Source organism: Gavia stellata, chromosome Z (genome assembly GCF_030936135.1).
Source record: "Gavia stellata isolate bGavSte3 chromosome Z, bGavSte3.hap2, whole genome shotgun sequence".
In the NCBI taxonomy this organism is placed as follows: Eukaryota; Metazoa; Chordata; class Aves; order Gaviiformes; family Gaviidae; genus Gavia; species Gavia stellata.
Genome location: NC_082637.1, coordinates 37,486,555 through 37,509,022, shown reverse-complemented (window position 1 = coordinate 37,509,022; position 22,468 = coordinate 37,486,555). Strand labels below are relative to the sequence as shown.

Here is a 22,468-nt window from a genome sequence, read left to right as displayed (position 1 = left end):
TATGCAGCTGCAAGATGCTGAATCTGAAAGCACTGATGTTGCACAGCTGAATAAAAGAAATTTCAAATTTTTTATGTTACTAGATCTTTCTCTTGCAAGTTTTCAGCAGTTTCATGCAGCTCAAATAAAAATATATTTATACAAGCATGGGTCACTCTCCTCCTCAGCCAAGTGTTAACTACTTTTTGAATACTACTATGTTTTTCTGTTTGCTTAAGGAGGAGAAAAGGTGATCAAATCCCATGTTTTTCTTAACACAGAACATGAACATAAAAACAATAGCTGCTTCTGTAGTCTACAATAACATGGTACTTAACAGGAAATGACTGCAGCATAATACAGGTACTGCATACTTCACAGGGAATATGACCCACGTGAGAAGATCAAAATGGGACATCCTAGCAGAGCTGTGGAATTGTTTTCACTTGGCCATTAGCATTAATAAACACTTGGAAGAATACTTAGGGAATTTATTTCAGCTACCTCTTTTCCTGTTTGTAACTCTTCGGTTTTGGCATGAGCTTAGCTGGTAGCTGCTATAGGAATTCTTAAGACTATGAGTTGTGAGGGCTTAAAAGTTAGACTATTTTCTTAACTACTGGTTCAGATCTCAAAGTGAACTTAAATTTTGGACTTTTTTTTGTTTTGTTTTAATAATAGAGAATTTAAAAAATGACATTTTATAACTCATAAAATTAAACATGCAGTTTTCAATCTATTCAATCTTTCAATCTATTTCATTCAACCTATACATCGCTGAATATAATTTGATATTCTTTGTGAAAGAGTAAATAGTGGGGGAGGATGCTTAATAAAGAAGTCAGGTAAAACTATTACTAAACCCAGTTTCTATAAAGTCAGAGAATAATTATTCTGTAATGTACTTATTATAAGGATAAATCATATTAATAGCAAAAAAATTCCTCTTCCTTCCAGGGGAATGTTGGGAAATCCAAGAGAAATATATGCATAAAGCATTTAGCACACACTGAATCATCACAGTTTACTGATTATTATATTTTACTGATGTAGTACGGAATTGTTACAATATAGAGATACTTTCTTTTATATGCACAAAGGGCTCAAATTTATACATCATTAATCATGGAGAGGATGCAGCCCATGGCTCTGAAACATCTTCCATTATTAATTACAAAGTAATACAACATGCACATACTATTCTTTACTAATCAAAAAGTAAAAAAATGGTAGTAACAATGCCATGCATCCTGCATCAACATTCACCAAAAAATAACTGACATTAGATATTCTGAATTTCATGAAAACAGAAAACTTCATCTATTTTAAGAAAGAGTTGCTTAAATTTAACTCCTAAACCCTACATTTGTTTGTGTGTGAGTGTCCAGCTTGAAAGGTGCATAGTGTTTAATAGCTTACATGAAAGTCAAAGCAATCCTGGCCTGTGATGAGAAGAAAACTATAAAAGAAAGGACCTGACAGAAAGTGGTGGCTGACACAAAGTCTTTTCACCAACTCCAACAGGATTTGGAATTAGGCACCACCAGAACAAGTGACCTCCCAAGCACTTCAGTTTTTCCTGACTTAAAACCAGATTTCATAACTTGCAAACTAATTGTTTACAGTGTGCTAATATTGGTCATGACTGCATTTTGGAGCCTGGGACATGCATCAACAGGCTTTCCTTGGTTTTACCCTATACTTTATTTATTATCCATCTATTTTCAGAGCAATGTATGTGCAAGTTAAAGACATCTTACATACTTGTTCTACCTCTGGAAAGAAGGCGGGGGGTGGGGGGGTGAGGAGAGGGAGGGAGGGAGGGAAGAAAGGATGGAAGGAAGGAGGGAAGGAAGGAGGGATAGAAGGAGGGAAGGAAGGAAAATCTTCCATACAGGTAAAACAAATAAACAAACAACAACAAATAATCCTGTTTTCCTAAAATTCACTCTCTGGTATATTCACAGACAGAAATTACACATATTTGAAGTTAAAACAGACAAACCAAAATAAAATCCCTACACAGACACCGTTCTTTAAGCAATGCTGCATTGGATTAGGCTTCTGCATGTTCTAAATCAACTTAAGCTAACAATCAGCAGGGTCTATCAAATTAAATGCATCCACAAAAACTATGGGCTAACCTCATTTACTTACACTGCTTGTAAAATCACACATATAAGTAATTGGTACAACTCTGCAGACCATGTCCTTTATCCACAGAGCTTAAGAAAGAATATATGCAATATAAAGAAGCCCTATCTGCAGATCTAAAAAGTATACTAAATTTAGTATTGACTTTCTTAGGAAAATGAGCTCCTATCTTGGAATGCTGACTTGCTTCAACAAATTAAAGACAGTCATTATTAGAGACAGATGTTGAAGACAGATACAAAAAACACAGGAGTTATGTATTCATTACTTCCTTACTTCAAGTAACAATAAGCTACATTGCCCATAAGGAGTAAAAAGCACCTAAAGCCACACAAGGTGTTCACCTTGATCACAATGGTGCACTGGCTTCTTACTAAGTACTATACAGAATTTTAAAAACTCATTTTGACTTAAAAATTCTGTATTTCTGAGAGCTGAACTGTTCGCTCATGCCACTTCACCACAATCTAGCCAAGGCCACTGATCTGCAATGTACCAGGCATTAAGGGTGTTCCCCATAAAGTGACTGCACAGGAGCTCTAGAAAAACAGTCCAAGTTTCAGTGTGTGCACAATATGTATGCAATCTCTCTCTCATGGCTTTGTGTGAAAAGGAGAGGCTTATGTTATTGCTCCTGAGTTACTGCTGCCTGTGGCGTATGTGTTAATTAGTGATGGAAGGAGAATTACAACTGCAGTTACATGTATGGCAAGAAAGTGCTCTTTCCTACATAAAAATAAACAAAAGAAGTACATCTGATAATTCATTGTGATAGTTTCAAAACAGCAAACAAAGATGCAACAATGAAGCGACAAGAACAGGCACACCATTGTAACTGGCAGATATAAGAATACCCCATGCAACACAGCTACTGGCGATATTGTATGTAATACGCTAAAGCAGCTTATGGGCAACACAAGGACTTACATACTACAAAACAATCTGCTGCTGTTGAAATTCTGTGATAGCAGCCTTCATGGTATCTCCACAAAATCAGTTTACATTGGGACCCATTGGGAAAACACATTTTCTTTAATGCTGACAAAACCAAAGTCTGAATAAAAGTTTCTACGATGTCTTGATTCTTAAATTAAAAAAAAAAAATCAACTTGACTTAAAGAAAGTGTTAAACACCAGCAAAGGGGTAATTATACCATACTAACTTCCTTTTGTCTAGTATAAAAGGACATTTTCTTACTTTGCCTGGCTGAGTATAATAGCCTATGAATTATGAGATCAAAGCAGCAAACTGTATGTTTTCTAAAGTAAGAGTTTCCTTCACCAAGTTTTACACTTACTACAGCTAAAAGAGCTGTGTGAAGGGATCAGCACTAAACCCAAAGGACAGGCTGTGCACAGCAAGAAAGAGAGCAACTCCCTCGTGCTTTTTGCAGGTCACTACCAAGGACCATGTTAGCAGATCCACACCAGACCCTTAACAGGCAGCTCTGCTGCTACCAGTAATTAGCTTGGACAGCTCTGGCTCCAGGAGTAGCAGCAAGGCTACACCATAATGAGCTCAGCTGGGATTAGCAGGACAGGGCAGGGAACCAAGAGAGCTGAGGCATTCTGCATTGCGTATGTATCACAGAGATCAAACAAGGATGGCTGGCTAGGTTATCCCCTCACCACCTCATTCCAAAAATGAAGCACGGCAGTGTGTAAAATACAGGCTAATGAAGAGCGACACCTCCAACAGATGAGAGCCACATTAATTAACACAATCCCTAGATCATGGAATACAGTTTCTGTTAGTGCTAGCAAACTTGTAACTTGTCATTGATTTAAGAGGAAAAAAAAAAAAGGAAAAAAAAAAGAGCTGATGTTTTCCTTTTCTGCTTTTGGTAGAAGATGGTTTTATTTTGGAATTTTGCAAGGAATTCCTCTAATGTTGCCTGCAAAGCACTACCTTCAGAAAAAACAGCAGAATGTTTCTTTATGTAAACACCATTTAAGAAACAAACTCACTTTTCAATCAACAGCTTCTTGTGTTCCCTTTTGAAAAAAGCCAGTTCATTCCACACAGCATCAGAATCCTCTTGACAAAGCTGATGGGGGTCTGCATGCTCATATCTGCTTTTACTACTTTCAATCCTGTTTATGAGTAAAAAGAGGTTGTTTGTTTTCAACTATCTACATGCTTTAGGACCACAAGAATAAAAGCATCCTTGCTTTCAGAAAACACAAATTTTAAACTGTGGCATCTGAATAGAAATCTTGTATGATGTATACATTCTGTGAGGCATGAAACCTTAAATGTGGTATTATAGAAAAGTTCAATTACATAGTTTCAGACAGAAATAGTGCTAGTATGGTACCATGGCTCTCAGCTAACCTGTGGCAGAGCAGTATCACCTGCATTCACTCTGTCAACATTCCTTACAACACTGGTATGAGAAAGCAGAAGGTGAAAACATCACACAATCTCTTGCAAAAAAATGGGAGAGCCTCCAGCTCCCTTAATGCCCCTGCAAAGCAATCTGGAAGTTCCACTAATGCCCACTCTAAATCAAACTGTTGACCTACTGTCTAATGAAATAATAAGCTATGAATGGATAAGATGATGCATTAGGAAAAAGCATACTGAATTTAGATGCACAGAAAAAGAAAATGAAAATATTTAACAGTTTTTCTGTCATTAAAATATTTTTATGTATTTCAATAATGCAAAAGATAAAAATTGTATTTAAAAAAATCCTTTATAAAATTAATATAAAACTCCCTGCAATTTAAATTCCTACTGAGCATAGAAATAAACTCTCAGAGAACGTGGTAACCTCATAAGGCCCCCATCATCTTTGCAGTCACGTATGTCAGTGGAAGCTGTATGTACACTGACAGGTGGATTAGGTCCCATCAGCTGCCATCTCGATAACAGACTCTAATCTATGAAGAATCGGAAAGAATGGTGTCCTCCATCACTTACAGAGGATCAGAAGTGCTACGTAAGTACCCGATACTGAGTTCTTAATGCACAATTTACATTACACCAGCAATATAAAGGTTTTTGAGATACCAGAACAACAGTGTAAGGTATAACCATTTATAGACCATTTTTATTTGTGTCTTGGCTACTTTCCTTTGTCCAAGCATATTAAAAAGGAAAAACAAACCCCTTTCAGTATGATGGCTTTATACAATTCTGTTCTGATGACAAAAATGATCAAAACCCTGTAATTTTCAGCTCATCTTAATTATAGATGAAAAAAATCAGAGGAGTGAATCAAGATTTAATATTACACTTTCCCCAATAGCTAGTTTTCCCAAATACATTCCTGTCAGGACACAAGATGGTCTCATTTATTTTAAACAGAAACAGAGGTTGCTTTTGTTTCTCTCTCCCTTTTCTTTTCTTCCTTTATTTTTTGAACTACCAGAACCAGAACACTCCCTGCTTCACTGTATAACAAGTTTGATTTTACTGTCTTTATCTAGGATGAATTTTTGTATCTTTTGAGCCTTGGCCTCTCTGTGGACCATGAATGCCTACTTAGCTTAGACACAGAATAATTTCATTGCATAAAGTAACTATTATCCAGTAGATTTCAGTTGTTTCCAACTTGCACTGAATTTACAACAGTGAGCTAGAAGATAAACTCATTCATATTTTTCCTAAATAAACAAAATCTTTTCATTCTAATTTAAACAAATCTATTCATTATTTATGCTTTGATATTTCAAAAAATCTTCCTGCACTACCAATGCGTGTAGCAGATTTGTACCTTACCGTTATTTTCATCCACGCTTTTTTTTCCTTTTTAAAAGACAAACTGTTCTTAAGGAAATGCCATAGCATTACAAAGCAATGCAAATCTACTCAGATAGGCCAAAGCATTAGTTATATATGAGGGACAGTTTATCATTCACATTAGGACCCTTTATGTCACACTGAACTCTCTCAACGGCTACCAGTTTTGCAGCAATTTCTGTGACTCTCTTTTCAGTTAGAAAGAGTTACAAAGTTTGTGTCAAGATTAGTCAGTATTGCTCTAATTACAAAAAGAATTATTTTTAGTAAAACACATATGTGTTTACTAAACTGTAGGTGGATGCTGAAGTCCTACTAAAGCCACCAGAACGTAAGGACCTGCTCAAATTACTTTCTTGAAACAGGGCCTGAAAAACTGTACCTCAGCAGTGTCTGATAATTGCAGTGATGAGAAATGTCTTCATACCTCCAAATGTGTCTGTTTACCAAAAAATTCTAACTCTCTGCTAAGGACTTAAAAAAAAAGAATTTCTCCATAAATTTTTAACTGTTCTGTATAGAATTTAAGGGAGAAATGTAGAGAGAATATTTGCTGTTTAAATTTTGATGTGGTAGAGTCTTTCTTCTTTCCATTAATAAAGATACATTGCTGCAATATTTTTATAGAATGTTCAGAAATTATTGATTTTATGATCATTTAACAGATGAAAATACTCTTTTCATGCAAATACTCTTTTTTTCCCTATTAAGAAGGGGATTTTAGGATCAGCTTCAGTTAATGTCTGAATCACTAAATGTTAGAGAGTTATTTCTGTATTGTTTAATGAATAAAATTATTTTTTAAAACTATTTGAAACATAAGGAGGAATTGTTCTATTATAGAAAATCTAAAACATACACAGTCAACAAATTAATCGACTGGGGAATTAGACAAGCATAAATAAGCAGCTCTAGCAGACCTTTGTCCAGTACTCAGGCTCAAAATGAGATCCTAAATAAAATAAGTCAAGGTGTCAGCTCAATACATTTTACCCTTTGTTTCAACTGTAATTTTTCTCATATAGGGGTATGCCATGTATTCTGCTTTATAAAGTCTTGATCACCACATAGTAGCTTCTGCCTTCAAATCAAACTCTCTTTTGAATACCTGTATAATACTTCTGTTCATATTTCTCATGTAAGAGAAATGTTTTTAATGAGCTATGTAACTTACCTGCTATCACCCTCTTCCCACTGCTTTAACTGCTCTTTTAGTGCTCTGTAGTTGGTCTGTAACATCTGCAGCCTCTCTTTGCGTTTTTCATGGGCTGCTCTTAGCTCATCAGTTTCTCGAGTCTGTAAAGCACCAGAAAAACAAAACTAGAGTTGGTCAAAATGTAAGAAACTTTCACACAGATCACATGAAACAAAGATTCTGTTTGAGTAACTGTTAAGAGCCTCAGAAATCTAAATAGAAAGATCAGGAATCACAATTGCTAAAATAACAATTTTTCTTATTGCTACTTCAGCAAATTCTGCTAATTTGGCAAAATTTAATTTTTTTTCCATGCTGCTGAGAAGTTTTAAAAAATTTACTACCAAAATGCCAGTCTTCTTCTTGCGAATACATTGGCCGAATACACCTAAAAATACATAGACTGAAAAAGGATTGTTGGCACTATCTTTTCCTCCAAAATATTTTTTTCTTTTTTTTTTTTCCCATGGAAAACTAATCTATGTATTTCCGAGGCCACACTGAGGTACATGTCAAAAAAACCTAAATTTAAATGGCCTCAGGATTTCCTCATGTATTAATTTATTTCTGTAAATATATATAAACCTGCAACATCTAGACTTTGTCCTCTGGTATGTAACAAACAAGAAATAAAAACAAATTTTGCAATAGCTTTTATATAATCAAAACCATATGAAAAAATGTACTTTTTTTACAGAACAAAAAGTAAGATATACGTCGATTTATATTACCGGATAACATCATGCAAGTTTAACATAAGATTTTCCTAAGTGACAATACTGTGCTCCAAAAAAAATGAATATTAAGAAGAGGACATTCCACAGTATAAAGCAGTCAAATTCTGGCATAGAGCTGTAAAGACTTCACCAGACATTATTCTGTAGTAAAATTGGCCCTCAGAGCTTCATTTCCAGTTCAAAGGGAGCTCTGCTTGTAGAGCAACTACAGAATATGTTCCTTAATATCTGAGTAAATCACAATTACTTTATTTGCATGCATTTACTGCTTACACGCAAGGAGGGCTTTTCAGCTTTAGTCAATAAATAAGATATACCAATAGTCAGAGCTGTAAGCAGTAAAATTTAAATCCCACTGTAAAAACATAGCAAGAGTTTCTACTGTAGTGCTAACTACTAAGTACCTAGACTAAGCTTGGCTTCTAAGATGTAGCTTAGCTTTCACGACTCATAAACAAAGCTGAAAGATACCAGCTAAAATTTCAGATGCTACTATATACAAAACTCCAGAAGTTTTCTGGAAGTAACTCAGGCAACACACAAAGCAGATTTAGGAATAAAAGCAGGTACCAAAGTGACCTTACCATTAAATACTTTTCCAAAGCAGTGGGTTTTTTCCTGAAACAATCTCTAAACCAGATACATTTATAAATTTAGAATTGCTTAGAAAGTACTTTTGAGTGTTTTAAAGTAGCTCATATAACTACTAAAATGTTATTAAAAACAATCAAACAAATAGCAAGATAAATTTATGGCAAAGGACATAGAGACTATTATCAAGCTTTGCTTGACACTACAACAGGAAATTTTTATGAGAATCCAATTACAGATGCTGTGTTTTCAAAAGAAGTCCATGAAATCATTATTCTGAGATTGTTTGACATTGCTAGTGAAAACGGATCAACTCTGGCAAGGTACTGGAAAATAATGTCTTCAGCATAAATCCTCAGAACTTTGTTAGTGTCAATGCCCTTTCAGACATGCAACCAAGTGTAGAATTTGGCCTTTCCTATTTATGAATCTACATTTTTCATTACTGCTTACCTGTTCCATTATCCATTCCATTAGTAATTCCCTTCCCTTATCAGTTGCTCTGCTGTCGCAGAAACAGAAATTAGACAATTAACTGTCCTAATCACTCTCTTTTATTGAACTATTAAGCACTTCAGAACTTTAAATTTAGATTGTAATTCTCATAATCTCAGTTAGTTCCATCTCTCTCTGATTGAATTATGTTATATTTTTTAATAATTAACTGTCTTGTATACAGTTTTCTATATATTGAGAGAAACAGGACAGAACAACCATTTCTAGTAGTGCTGGATTTCCAGGTTATTCTCCAGCTCTCCTGTATCATTCTATAGTACCTCCCATGCAGTAATGAAAGACAAAAAGACGAAGTCCAATCTGCAGGAGGAAGAACCCAACTGACTGTGAAAAAAAGTCATTTTGCTATTTGCAGGCAGCTTAGACAAATCAAAATATTCTAATCACTACTTCAAAATCTGTTACACTAAAAATTGAACTAAAATGGAATTAAAAAATATACTGATTCAATTCTTTGACTACTCTTCTTAGGCTGATAAGAAGTGAGGAACCTGACCATTACAAAAATAGTTTTTTTCCACAAGTAGGTATGTGGAAAAGCCACATTATTAATATATTTTCGGCATCTGAACACCATACATGGAACAGGACTATACATGAAATCTAAACAAAATATAACAGCGTGCCCTCACTCACATAAACAAGTATTAAAGCGGCCCTAAAGACTGATCTACATATTCTAGTGCTAATTCTCTCCAAAATTTTAGAACTTTAAACACAAAGGGTGAGAAAACTCAAAGCAAAGAACTCCTATTGCTTTTGAAAACTTTACAGTTAAAGCCAGAAGATCTCCTCTAGGCTACACCAGGGATCACAGTTCTAGAAACATAATATAGGAGAAGAGAACATATTCTTAGTTTGTATCAAATATCTAACTCTCGGCAACGAAACTCCTACCCCCTTCTTAAAGACCAACAGTAGATTGATGTACTTAAGCTTTGGACCATTCTAAGTACCAGCTTCATAATTTGTTATTCAAAATCCATGAAATATTCTTATTTACTTTTACAATCTCTTCCCTAAACAAGGATGAAATCAGGCATGCTCTGTTACTTTTTAGTATGTCCTGGAGTGCAAAATGAAGCCGAATCTGTACCAAAACTATGGACACTCTGAATTTACATGATTACCCTATTTATATTAGCGATAAAGACAGTAAAAGCCAACTTCCCTTGGCCAGAAATCAGTCAGCTGAGGAGAACTGGAAAATCCTATGAATGGGACCTTGCCCCCTTCTCTGTTCCTTTGTAATATCAACTGGGGCATCAAGTATTCCTGTTCCTGAAAACCCCATAAATAAAGCTGTTAGTCTTTTTTTTCAATTGTTACCAATTCTGCAGAAGGACTGATGGATTAAGTCACAATTTCATCTTCACAATATGCATTATCAGTATGTTTATTGACAGAGCAAGCATTTTTCTGAGCAAGTATATTTCAAGTAATCATATGGTCAACACTTCGCTCGAGGAGGCAACAATGGAAGTGCCAGTTTTGAAAATGTTGAAAATTGTTGGAAGCAATGCCTGAGAGGAGGCTAATATCAAGCAATGATACAATACCGATAGAATTATTCTGATGTTAGTGTTACGACAGCTGAGTTCACCATCATGCTGGCCATAGCCTCACTGAATTATGAATGCAGTGCCACAAAAGTGTTTAATACGTTGATCTGGGCCTCTACAGCTTCTTTTCAATCAATTAAAGCATTCTGCAAAAGAAGCCAAGTAGGTTTCCTGGAGAAAATGCAAGAAGTTCATATATTCAGTTTCAAGGGGAGATATAAGACTTAGCCCTTAAAGACCTCATGGATTAACTGCTGTGATAAATAGAGATCCCACACTTGCAACATAATAAAACTGCACAGATTCCTAAATTATGCTTTTAAGATGAAACGGAAAAAAATTACAATGGCAGTATGGCAAATGGTAAAAATTATGTTATGAGGTCATGCAGAGAGAATAACAATCCTTTCTCTTCTGTATCTGCTTAGAAAATCAGAGTGCTTCTCTTCACTCCTCTTTGCAGAAGAAAACACAAAGAAATGTGGAAGTCCCTATCATTTAAGGCAACAACCATAAACACTGATGCGTGAGCTTTGCTGCCAAGGGCGGAGCAGCTGTAGTCCACAGTGCCAGAATAATCTGTGGCATCAGCCTCTGGCAGGCAAACTAAGAGTAACAAACAGAAGGCCTGCCAAAGGCCAGTTCTCAGGTAGAGGTGGTAGGACATGCCTTACGTTTCTCAACAGAGAGAAAAAACAAAACAAATTAATCTTCTGACTCCTAGGAACAAAGAGCAAGATGGCCTGTAAGACTGAATTTGAAGTCTAAGCCATCTTTCCTGTTCATATAACTCTACATGTGCTAAGACACTACATTAAACTCTCTCAAGTATACAGAGTGATGAACTTTTGCATTTGTGCTAAAACATAATTCCCACTCACATTTTTTCTAAAATTGACTTATCACATATGAGTGTCTTTTTGCATGAGGCAGGAGCTCAGGAATATGGTTTGTAGGGCTTGCCAGATTTTTTCACTTACCTGACATTTATCACAGCATATTCAATATAAGCAGTTCTGCTTTAGGCTTCATATACTAAAAATATCTTTCCATAACTCTGAACAAATATAAGCAACCAAAAAAAAAAAAAAAAGTTGGGGGGGGAAAGAAAGGGAGGAAAGAAAGGGGGGAAAGAAAGGGGGGAAAGGGGGAGAGAAAGGGGGGAAAGAAAAGGGGGGAAAGAAAAGGGGGAAAGGGGCGAATTACAAATGTTTAAGAAAATATGACTCAGGGTTCAGGTTTTGCATTCTGAGGTGCAATTTGAAACCAATAGGTCATTCCAAAAGTACTATTTTTGAAGTAAAAACCCCAAACCAACAAAAATCTATAAAACGGGGACAAAATGGGGAATTGCAATACATGCTCAATTAAGCTTTTCTACCAAGGGTGTGTGTGTGTATTTGTTGGGTTTTTTTTACAGCATTTGTTAGAAGAACAACTTCTGGGCCATAACTTCTAACAGTACAAGGGGTAAATCTGTTCCAAGTAATTGACTTCAGCATTTTAAAATACTGGCTTCATATACAAAAAAAAGAAATTTTCTTTGTACTTTCTCTTCACTTTATTTCTATATGAATACATGAATTTCTCAGAATATATATGCTCAGACACAAACTTTGAAAATGTATTTAACAAGCACAGCTTGAATTAGGCTTCCATAGGACTGCAGGAGTACCAACACAAAATTCCTAGCCATAAAGGAAAAAGGCAAACTAACAGAGAGTGCTCTCTTATGCTAACACACTTACAGTCCATAACAATATGTGCATTTTGCATTTTTAAAATGTCTGTTTATTTTGGTATATCTTTATCTATGCAAGCTTATAGCTAGAAGGGTTTTTTTAATTATTTTTTTAATGTTTACCTTTAGCTGTAGTGTCTTCTCTAAGTTTTCAATCTTCCTTTCAGCTATTTTAAGCTTCCTTAGCTCCTCTGACTCTCTAAAAAGGCTCTTTGGGGACAGAGACCTTGAACGTTTCACAGGTGGTTCCTGGAGAATAAAACAAGGACATGGTTGAACTAGTTGGAACACTGGATTATGAAAGACATGCAGAATTAAAGAAGAAGTAATTTTGAATACTAATAATGAATTATAAAAAAAAAAATCTGCATGGAATACCAGAGAAATAACAAGCAGAATTACCACAGTGCTACCACTAAAGGTTTCTCTGTGACTCGTTAATGAGAATATTCATTTACATTTACATTGTTTCTTTCAGAATAATGATGTCCCATTAGGGAAGACTAAAGGGTTATAGACTCAGAAATGCAAGAAACCTCATTACAAAGGAGGGGATAGAGGCTGGTCTAATTGCTCTATAAGGGTCCAAGGTTACACTTGATAGGACAACCAGAAACAAGAGGGAAAGGATTTTTTTCCCTTTGAAATAGTTTAACACACTGTGAAGTTGAAGGAACAATATGCTTGAGGAATATAAATACAACAGACAGTAGATCTTATACCATAATGACCATATGGTCATTAACTATAATGTGACTAACTAGAGACAAGAATATGTGTTTATATTATGTACAGCTTCATATAGCAATCTGGAGAAAGAATATGCGAAAGTAACACTTAAACTGGGCAGCTTTCTTGTTCATTCTATGTCATATGTCCTTATGGCAAAGAAAGACCTCATCAAATTAGACTTTCTGATTTTCTGAATAACTTTGGTTAAGGACAGAGAAATACTAACACGCACTTAATACCTATAAGGTAAAATGCTATTACATAAACACATATAGGCAAACAAAAATTTAAGAATAATTGTGATTATTGTTGTTGCATGCTGCCATTTTCACTGTAAAGTAACTGATTCACAATGAAAGGAATTCAGGATAAAGTCTTCTTGAATACTATGTATTTCAAGACTTTTACAATTCCCTTAAATTAATTTAAACTTAAAGAGAATCTTAATTAGCAACTGGCATTTTTTTCTTTGACCATTACCTTCCAGTATTAAATGTTTACAAGACACTGTATACCACACTTCCACTTCAAATTGTACAGGTTTCCAAAAAGGAGAAAAAAATAGTATCATGAAATATCAGAAAATAATAATATGACATATTTAAGAATTTAGATAGTGCCAAGGTGCTTTTGTCATTTGGCTTTGGGTTTCTTTTGCTTCTGGAATGTGCCTGAATGAGATGAAAAAAACAAACAAAAAACCCCCCAAAAACCCAAACCAAAACTAACATCTGCAAAGAATTTAAAATCTGAATGTCAAATGGACATATTTTGTATATTCATGTCAGTTCCTTTATAAGACAGAAGAAACTAGAATGACACTTTAATGAACATTTAAAACAGTATTTCCAAATTCATGGTTTTATATTGTCAGTGTATATTGTCTTTGAAATAGTAAGATTACTGATTTACATCTTTTTCTTATAATTCTGGCAGAGATATCATAAAGTCTACTTCAGTTAATAGATGCTGATATTAATCAGTAAAGATTTTAACGTTGCAGAAAACGAAACTGATACCTTTCAGGTGTCTGAAGCAGAACATCCCAAGACCAACATATTAAAAACTCTCATCTCCAAAGTCCCAGATCTCTTGAATAAAACCAAGATCTTAAATAAAACTCCTATCTTCCACATTTCCTAATTATTGCATACCCATACTAATTTTTCCTAAAACACCAGAATGCATTATTTTTCAAGAAATGTTTCCTAGTTAAACATCATGTTTGTATACAGAAGACTTTGAAAATACATGATTTATCTGAAATCAGGAATGAAAGGTCAAAGCACTGCATTTGTTGCCAAAGAGAAGGACGACAAAGGAAAATAAGTGGGCCAACCCACACCAGACTGCTGAGAATAACTAGGTAGAGAGATACTACGGAGGAATGGAGAAAAGAGAAAAAAAATACAGAAAAATGTAAAATAGTCTTGCTACTTTAATCAAAGATGATCATATACAATGAGCACACAACAGTTTTTCTTTTTATATATATACACACACACACACACACACACACACACACACACACACACAGACTCTCTATATAGCTACCTGGGATTGTGCTGTGAATTTTTTACAGGGCCAAGATATGGAAAAAAATAAACAAAAATTCTACCTATTCATGGACACGGAAATAATTCCCTGTGAGAACAGGTGGGATTGGTGATGTGCATTAAGAAACATTCTATTGTTTGAATATGTTTTTACCTGTTTAGAGATCGGACTAGAGGTCTGCGGAGAGAAGGAGCTGGGTCTGGGCTTTACAGCTGCACATAGGTAGTTTGAAGGCAATCTTTGCTAAGAAGGCAAACAGTTTAATTTTCCTACCAAGACAGAAGAGACTGTGTAATAAAATACACTGTAATTTGATTGCCTGGGGCTGCTGCAAAACTCAGTTTGGAAGATGGCATCTGTAATACCCTTGTCACAAATGCAAACTTTGCTGCTGCTGCTGCCAGGTTTAAGCATTTGATTTTTAATTCAGTCCTCAAATTCGACAGTAAATTTAGACATTTAATAATACATACCTGTATTAAATATATATATAAATTCTAATGTTTTAAATGTTTCCTAAATGTTTAAGAGTAGGAAAAAGTCCAGTTTTATGAGCAAAAAATGTTAAACCAAGTCAGTAAAGGGTAACAACAGAAGGTTTTTCATCAAATTACCCTAAAACATGTTTACAAAAGACTAAGCCAAATAGCAGAAAACTAGAAATAAACAGGCTTTGTAATACTACTACATATGAAACTTTGTGACAGAAGATTTAATGTAAAGAAACAGCTGGTAAGTGGATGTGACACACATTAATGGTTAATGGAGGTATAGGAAGCAGAAAAAGAAGATGCCTCTTTCTAACAACCTTCTGTTACCCGTCTGCACCATGAAAGACACCACAGGACGAAGCTGGAAATATTCACGTTCTTGCTTCCAACAGGTTTTGTGTTGGATGGAGTGCCAAAAAAAGTCCAAAAAAAGCAAACAAGGTAAGCCAGAACTCTTACTGAAATGTCTTGGAGAACTTTTCTGCACACACAGATCAGATCAATGTCTGCCAGGACACAGCATTGACGACAGTGGGCAGAAATCTTAATGTTTTTTATCAGTTGAAGAAACAGAAATGTTGCTGAAGCTGAACCAGAGGCTGACAAGATACAGGTGGGGTTTTCTGGAGAGGAAAAATGGCAAATTCTTGATTCACTATGTTTCAACAAGAACTTTATCAGTACTGCAAGTTACCTCATGTCTTTTAATATCTTGACATTATAGACTTAGAAGAATGCTATAGAATGTATATCAATAAAAGACAATTATAACTCCAATGCATCATACGATGGGAAAACTTAGCTATAAAAAACCAAGGGCTGTGTTACTGAAATTGGCCAGCAGCCATACGGATGGCAGTTTAATTAGGTAACAGAAATCATACATAACTTACAAAGTTACAAATTTTAAGCTCAAAAAGAGCTCTAGGAAGATCAAGCAATTGACTTGTAAGTCTTCATACAAAACGGTTCTCAGCTGTACCACTTTCTATAGAGACTGGAATTTGGGGGTTACAGTTGCCTCTAAGTACACGCTTAACAGTATCAAGAAAAATAACACCCCCCACACACATTTAATAAAGCTTTTAACCACCATATCATCTGTCTCACAGAATAAGTTGTTTCTATTACTCTGTATGACTGTAGGCAAGGAATTTGAATTTCTGCAATTCACAAAAAACACTAGCCTATAGATGTATCTATATATCATTGCATTCTGCAGAACCAAACATAGGTGGAAGCATACAGTTATGCGGCCACACATCCCAATTTATCCCCCTAATGGCAAGTTTCTGTTTTGTCCCAGGCCCTTTTTAACACCTTTCCAATTATTTCTTCTTTCAAAATCTTTGGCTTTTTCGAGCAGAAAGTATTCAAAGCAGCGTCATTCTGATCAGAAGTGATTCCATGCTTATTTGTGGGAATTCCTGGGAACGCACATAAGGGGGGATGCATGTAAGGGGGGATGAAGGGTTAACACAACAGTCTTTGTGAAGCCAAAAGGATCACCATTGTAAAACAAGAATTGTATAATCCAGCGTATTCTTCCTGACAAATCACACAGTAGTAACTTCTGTCATGAATACTTTCGTCATAAAAGACTGAACAACAAGGAAATGGGAAGACTCTTCATTGCAAGGGAAAATGCGTACATGCAGCAGTAGTACCTTTTCTATTTTATATTTTGTGATCCTAAGGCCACAATGTTTCTACAATTTTCCTTACTGTCTTGCCTAAATACAAAGGATTTGTAGCCTGTCAATTTAGTTCCCAAAAGTTTTAATAGAGACTGCGTGCACATGTGAAAAAGCGCACCTATCAAACAACCCTCAGTATTCAAAGAGCATGACTAGGATCTACATATCAAAACAGGAGAAGATTCTCTACAATACGATTTAAATGTTTGTATTGTTTTACTCAAGGGAAGTAACTGCTTTATTCCTGACACAGTGATCAGTTTATGACAAACACAGTACTCTAATTTACATTATTCTGAGGAAACAAGAAATGACAGTGTGGTGGGTTAACCTTGGCAAATGGTCAAACACTCACCCAACTGCTCACTCTCCTTCCTCACCAGGACAGGGAGAGAAAATAGGATGAAAAAGCTCATGGGTTGAGACAAAGAAATGGAGACTGCTTACCATTCACCATCACAGACAGACTCGATTTGGGAAAAATTAAGTTACTGCCACTTAAAATAGATTTGGGTAGTAAGAAATAAAGAAAATATTAAAACACCACCTCCTCCCCAACCCTGCTTCCCAGGTTCAATTTCACTCCTTCATTCCTGACTCCTCTACCTCCTGCTGAGCACTGCCACGGGATGGGGAATGGGGGGTTACAGTCAGTCCATAACAGCTCCCCTCGGCCACTCTTTCCTCCTCACACTTTTCCCCTGCTCCAGTGTGGAGCCTCTCCGCAGGCTGGAGTCCTTCAGGATAAACCTGCTCCAGAGTGGGTCCTCCGTGGGCCACAGTCCCTGTCAGAAGAACCTGTTCCAGCACAGATTCCTCTCCACATGTTGCGGTTTCCATGAAGTAATATCCACCTGGTCTGGTGTGGGCTCTTCCACAAGCTGTAGTGTGGACATCTGCTCCATGGTGGTCCTCTCCATGCGCTGCAGGGAAACACCTGCTCTGGCACTTGGAGCACGTTCTCCCTCTCCTCCTTCTCTGACCTTGGTGTTTGCAGGGCCGTTTCTCACCTTCTATTCTTCACTCTACACTGCATGTGCAGCATTTTGTCCTTTCTTAAACACTTTTTCACAGAGGCAACACCACATGCTCCTAAACAAATGTTCTAAAATATGTCTTTTCCCAAATATAGCAAACAGTGCAGGATATTAAGAAAGAACAAGCCATAGAGTTTTCAAAGGAAATGTTATGAGATACCAAATGTGGGAAAACTAGAAGATTTCTAAGGAAGCAGAACATGATGGTCCACCCTTGTAGACTATTTATACCACACAGAAGCATGTTGCTGTTTGCTTCCTTGCCACAGAAATATCTTCCGAGTTTCCCATATTGTATACAATCACAATAAAAAAAAAAAAAATTAGATGAGGAAGAGGCTGAACACACTGAAAAACATCATGACTTCGGCTAATTTCATAAATCAATTTAAGCAGTAGAAATATTCACAGATCTATTTCATTAGCTATAGTTTATAGTTGTTACTGTTACCTGGTGCCTAAATTTAACAGCAAGTCATCACGAAAGAGGCAGTCCAGCAGTATACAGAGTAAGAAAAAGTCAGAAGTATAAACTTCAAAAGAACATTGTTGTCATTCTTCATACAAGAAATACTACATCATACTTCAAATTTGGGAAAAAAAAAAATCTTCTTCATTTATAAAATCATAATAATAACCATTTATATTTCTCTCATTTTCCTTCCAGGGAAAGATGGTCATTCTGATAAACACCACGAAATATCTGATAAATATTCATTTTAACAAACCTACAAAGAATTTATCCTTCCAATATTTCATTTAATTAAGAATCCCTTATTCAGTATTTAATAAGGTAAAACCTTCTACTCCCAACAGCTATTTTAACAAGTCTTTGGCAGATAACACAAGAACCATTCAAATGAGCTTCCAGAATTATAAGCAGCATCAACAGATATTAAAATTATTATCTGGACCCTTGAGCAAAAATGTTTGGCTTTACCAGCCTGACTTAGACACAAATACACAAGACAATAAAACTATCCTACCTCATGCTTTCTTCCAGTCCTTATAGTGTTGCTTTCCAGAGTATCCATAGTGTACAAATCATGCTCTGCTAGGTTAAGACTTGCTTTTTTCAATTTTTCCTGTAAAAGCTCGATTTCAGATTTTTGCATTGTAATAAGACACTCTAGCTCACTTAAAGAAGGCTGTTGCAATACCTAGAAAATGACAGTACAGGTATATTACATTAGTAACAAAAAATCAGAAGCATAACAAGCCATTAGATAAAACTGCCTAGAGGAACAAAATATTACAGAAATGTGTGAGAGCTGTAAATAATTCTGCTTTTGTAAATGATTCATGAGTCTATAATCAAAACCAGACCCTGAAGGGTTAACTAAACATTTTCACACCACCATCACCATATTTTCCAGATCCAAATTTATTGTCTTAGTAATGGTTGTTTGATGCAGACGTTTCTTCTGCAGCAACTTATTCTACTATACTATTTTGTATCTCACATGCTGTCAAAATTTCTTAACCACATATTTTACCTCCTAGACTTGATGCTGGTGCAATTTCAAGTTGGTAAGTATCACTGGCCTATCAAACATGGGGAAAAAAACCCTTAACTGCATATTCTATCAAAAAGATATTCTTAAGTTAAAAACTGCCTCAGAAAAGTACCTCTTTAATGTAAATCTACAATATGTATCCAGTACGTCCATAAACTCAGCACAAAATGTTGTGGTCAAACTGAAGACTTACAGAAAAAATAGACAGTAATTCTAGATCACAGTGTTACTCAAGGCAGATATGTCATTTCATGAAGCCACTGAATTCCAGGACCCTTCCCAGCTATCATTTCGTTCACAGCAATTGCTTGGCACAATACAACACTGCCACGCACTGCTCACCTTGGCCCTGTTACAAAGCCTGTTCAGACCAAAACACATTTTCGCTGGTACCAACTATCTTTAAGTCATATCCCTGATGTCCAATAGTGGACTTACATGTGTATACATGACCAAGAGTGGTCAATTTACCATGGCTTGATAAATTACTCTTTGTAAGCTGAGTTTTCATTAACTGCCTGTGAACACATCCCACTGCGTTACAACCACAAGGCAAAAAACATTGTTAGCTTAGCATAAGCAACACCAATATGCATGTTGCGGCAATCTATGGCAATCACAAAGTGAAATGCTTTAGCTCAAACCTCCTCCACAGTGCTTTAAGGCTGGGGACAGACATTCACCTTGCAACAGCTGTGCCAGACAAAGATAATATAATTCGCAGATGGTCAATGCATCCAGGCAGCTGGAGGTTAGCACCCCAACACTATTGCTGAAAGAAGGGATGGTGCAAATCCCCTCCCTAATCGATTGCATAAATAAAAAGGCAAGTTAGTTTAAAAAGTCAATGCAAGTGGCATGAGCTGACCTTGTATTGCACTGATTGGCGAAACTCATCAAATGCCTGTTGCCAGCCGCGCTCTGACAGCAGTGACAAGCAGCTAAGAAATAGTAGTCTTCAATCAACAAAGCTTGATCCAGACGACAACTTTCTCAAGACTGACTAAATGTTTTATTTTACACATACTTTCCCTAATTAGCAAAGTTCTGACAACCTGACTTGCTTGCAACTGTTTGAGCATGTTCTTAAGACAAATACTCATTTCAATAGAGAAGAAAGAATTTGGTACAATTATCACTTGTTCCTACTCTCTCAATTACTGGTATGGCCCAAGTAAAACAAATCAGGTATACTGACAAAAATCAGAAAAGGCAGTGTAAAAAAGGTTAAGCAAACAAAAAAAAATCTCCAAATTCATGCCAATCAAGAAACAGAATGGTCCAAAGTTGATTAAAATCAAGCAAGCAAGCACCCCAGTAAGCTTAGCATTTGACAGAAACAGATTAATGGGCATAGCCATTTTATTTCTTTCTATGCAGAACATGAAGCTTTTCATAAAGCATACTATAAACTCACACTTTCTACGAATAAATCCCAAATTAGAAATTCCAAACATTTATTTCAGAAAAAGTGCAACTCCTCATATAGCAAACAAGTACAGAAAAGTTGTCGGAGAGTAGAAGTTGCCCATGCTTTTGCTGACTGTTCCTTAAATAATTTCTGTTGCTCATTTTGCATAATTTAGGCCATATGTAGTTGCAAACAGATGTAATTTCCACCTATGATCAGCAAAAGGCCAGTTTATAATGAAAAGAAAACTCTACACAGAGGAAAAAAGAGGAAAATAGAAAACTGAGGACTAGACAAGCCATGCATTGAAAAGAACATTTAAAAGAAAACTGGGCTTTTTGTTCATTTGACCAAAACCTTAGCACGATATAAAAAGGAAAAAAAATCCAACAAAACCTAGAAGACAGAAATAGTGACAGCAGATAAGTGATATGTAGTTATATTTAAGTTATATAATTAAATTCTTTTATACTTGAACTTTATTCTTTCTTATTAAGAGAAATACACCAACCAACTTGTCTCATTTTATTGATTTATCATCTGTATGTAAAAAAGACTACTACGTGTAACATAAGTTGTACAATTACATTAGTAACTAAAAAAAAGAATCAATAACTTCAATCTGTTATAGTAGTTTTAATTCATATTACCATTACCTCAAAAAGTTACAACTGTTAAATGCTGCTGAGTTTTAAACCATGAGAATTGCACAAATTTAGCTAATGATTAACTTCTTACTGTATCACTACTTTTTAATTTCTTCTTTCAAAAATGAAATGCAGAGTGTTTTGAAATGTAAATCCATTTAGGAGTCACAGAGTATATCAAATTCTTGCTCCTTTATATTAGTGAAGTTCTGCCGCTGACTTTAATAGAACCAATACACGAACAGTGTTCTTCATTTGTTTGGGGGTTTTTTTCCCCTATTCTTTTCTTCTCCCAAAAGAGATCTCTAGAAATTACCATGCAGTGTTACTTACTTAAAATTAAAATACTGAAAAGACACAGTTTCTAATAAAACTCTTTGTGCACATAGATATACACACACATTATTTCTTGGAAAACTACACCCAGCAAAACCAGTCTTAGATCTTAACTTATACCTCCAAAATGCCTGTATTTTTACCCTCAAAATACTCAGCAGATCACTGTTATCAATACAGAACTTGCTACATAACTTGGGGCTCAAAACCTGCTCAATTTTTTAAGTAAGCATGTGAAGTTTCTTCAGTTTCAGGAATTCTAAGAACCCAGATGTAACCTGAAAAGATCATTTAAAAATTGAGGTTTTACTTATCAATGGACTCCACTTTAAGAAGAGTTGGGTATCGTTTTCTGCTAAATTTAACATATCCTTCACTATTTGATAAATATTCTTCTACATTTCCTAGCCTAGAAGACTTTGTTTACTCAAATATTAAGAGAATTTTTAAACCTGAATTTTTAAGACATGAAAAGAGATCTTCGAAAGACAGAAAGCTGGATGAAATTTTTCTCTCTGGTCTTTTGTTTCAGATTTATGTCCATTTAACTTTACATTACTAAACTCTTATGTTCCAGGTATCCTTAGTTAAGAACAAAAAAATCACCAAACCCAAATTATTTAGTGAAAAGATCTGGCTATTATGAGAACCTCAATTCCTTCTGTATAAAACATGACTCTTAATAATGCAGAGTTCCAAGATTTATGCATGAAGAAAGAAGTGCAATTTCGTCAGATCCTCAGGAAGAAACATGATCTTTTCTTGGCTTTTCACTTTACAGCTTTACATCTGAACTCTTATTTGTAATCTAAGAACTAAG

At 35.5% G+C, this 22,468-nt stretch overlaps 1 protein-coding gene across 1 annotated transcript in view; it reads right to left on the bottom strand.

Annotated features, from left to right (window-relative positions):
• CNTLN (centlein) overlaps positions 1 to 22,468 on the bottom strand; it is a 204,938-nt gene that overhangs the window by 92,047 nt on the left and 90,423 nt on the right. Inside the window, 4 exon segments of the mRNA XM_059834003.1 lie at positions 4,102 to 4,227; positions 7,056 to 7,177; positions 12,347 to 12,472; positions 18,724 to 18,897. Of these exon segments, the coding sequence (XP_059689986.1) occupies positions 4,102 to 4,227; positions 7,056 to 7,177; positions 12,347 to 12,472; positions 18,724 to 18,897 (548 nt within the window).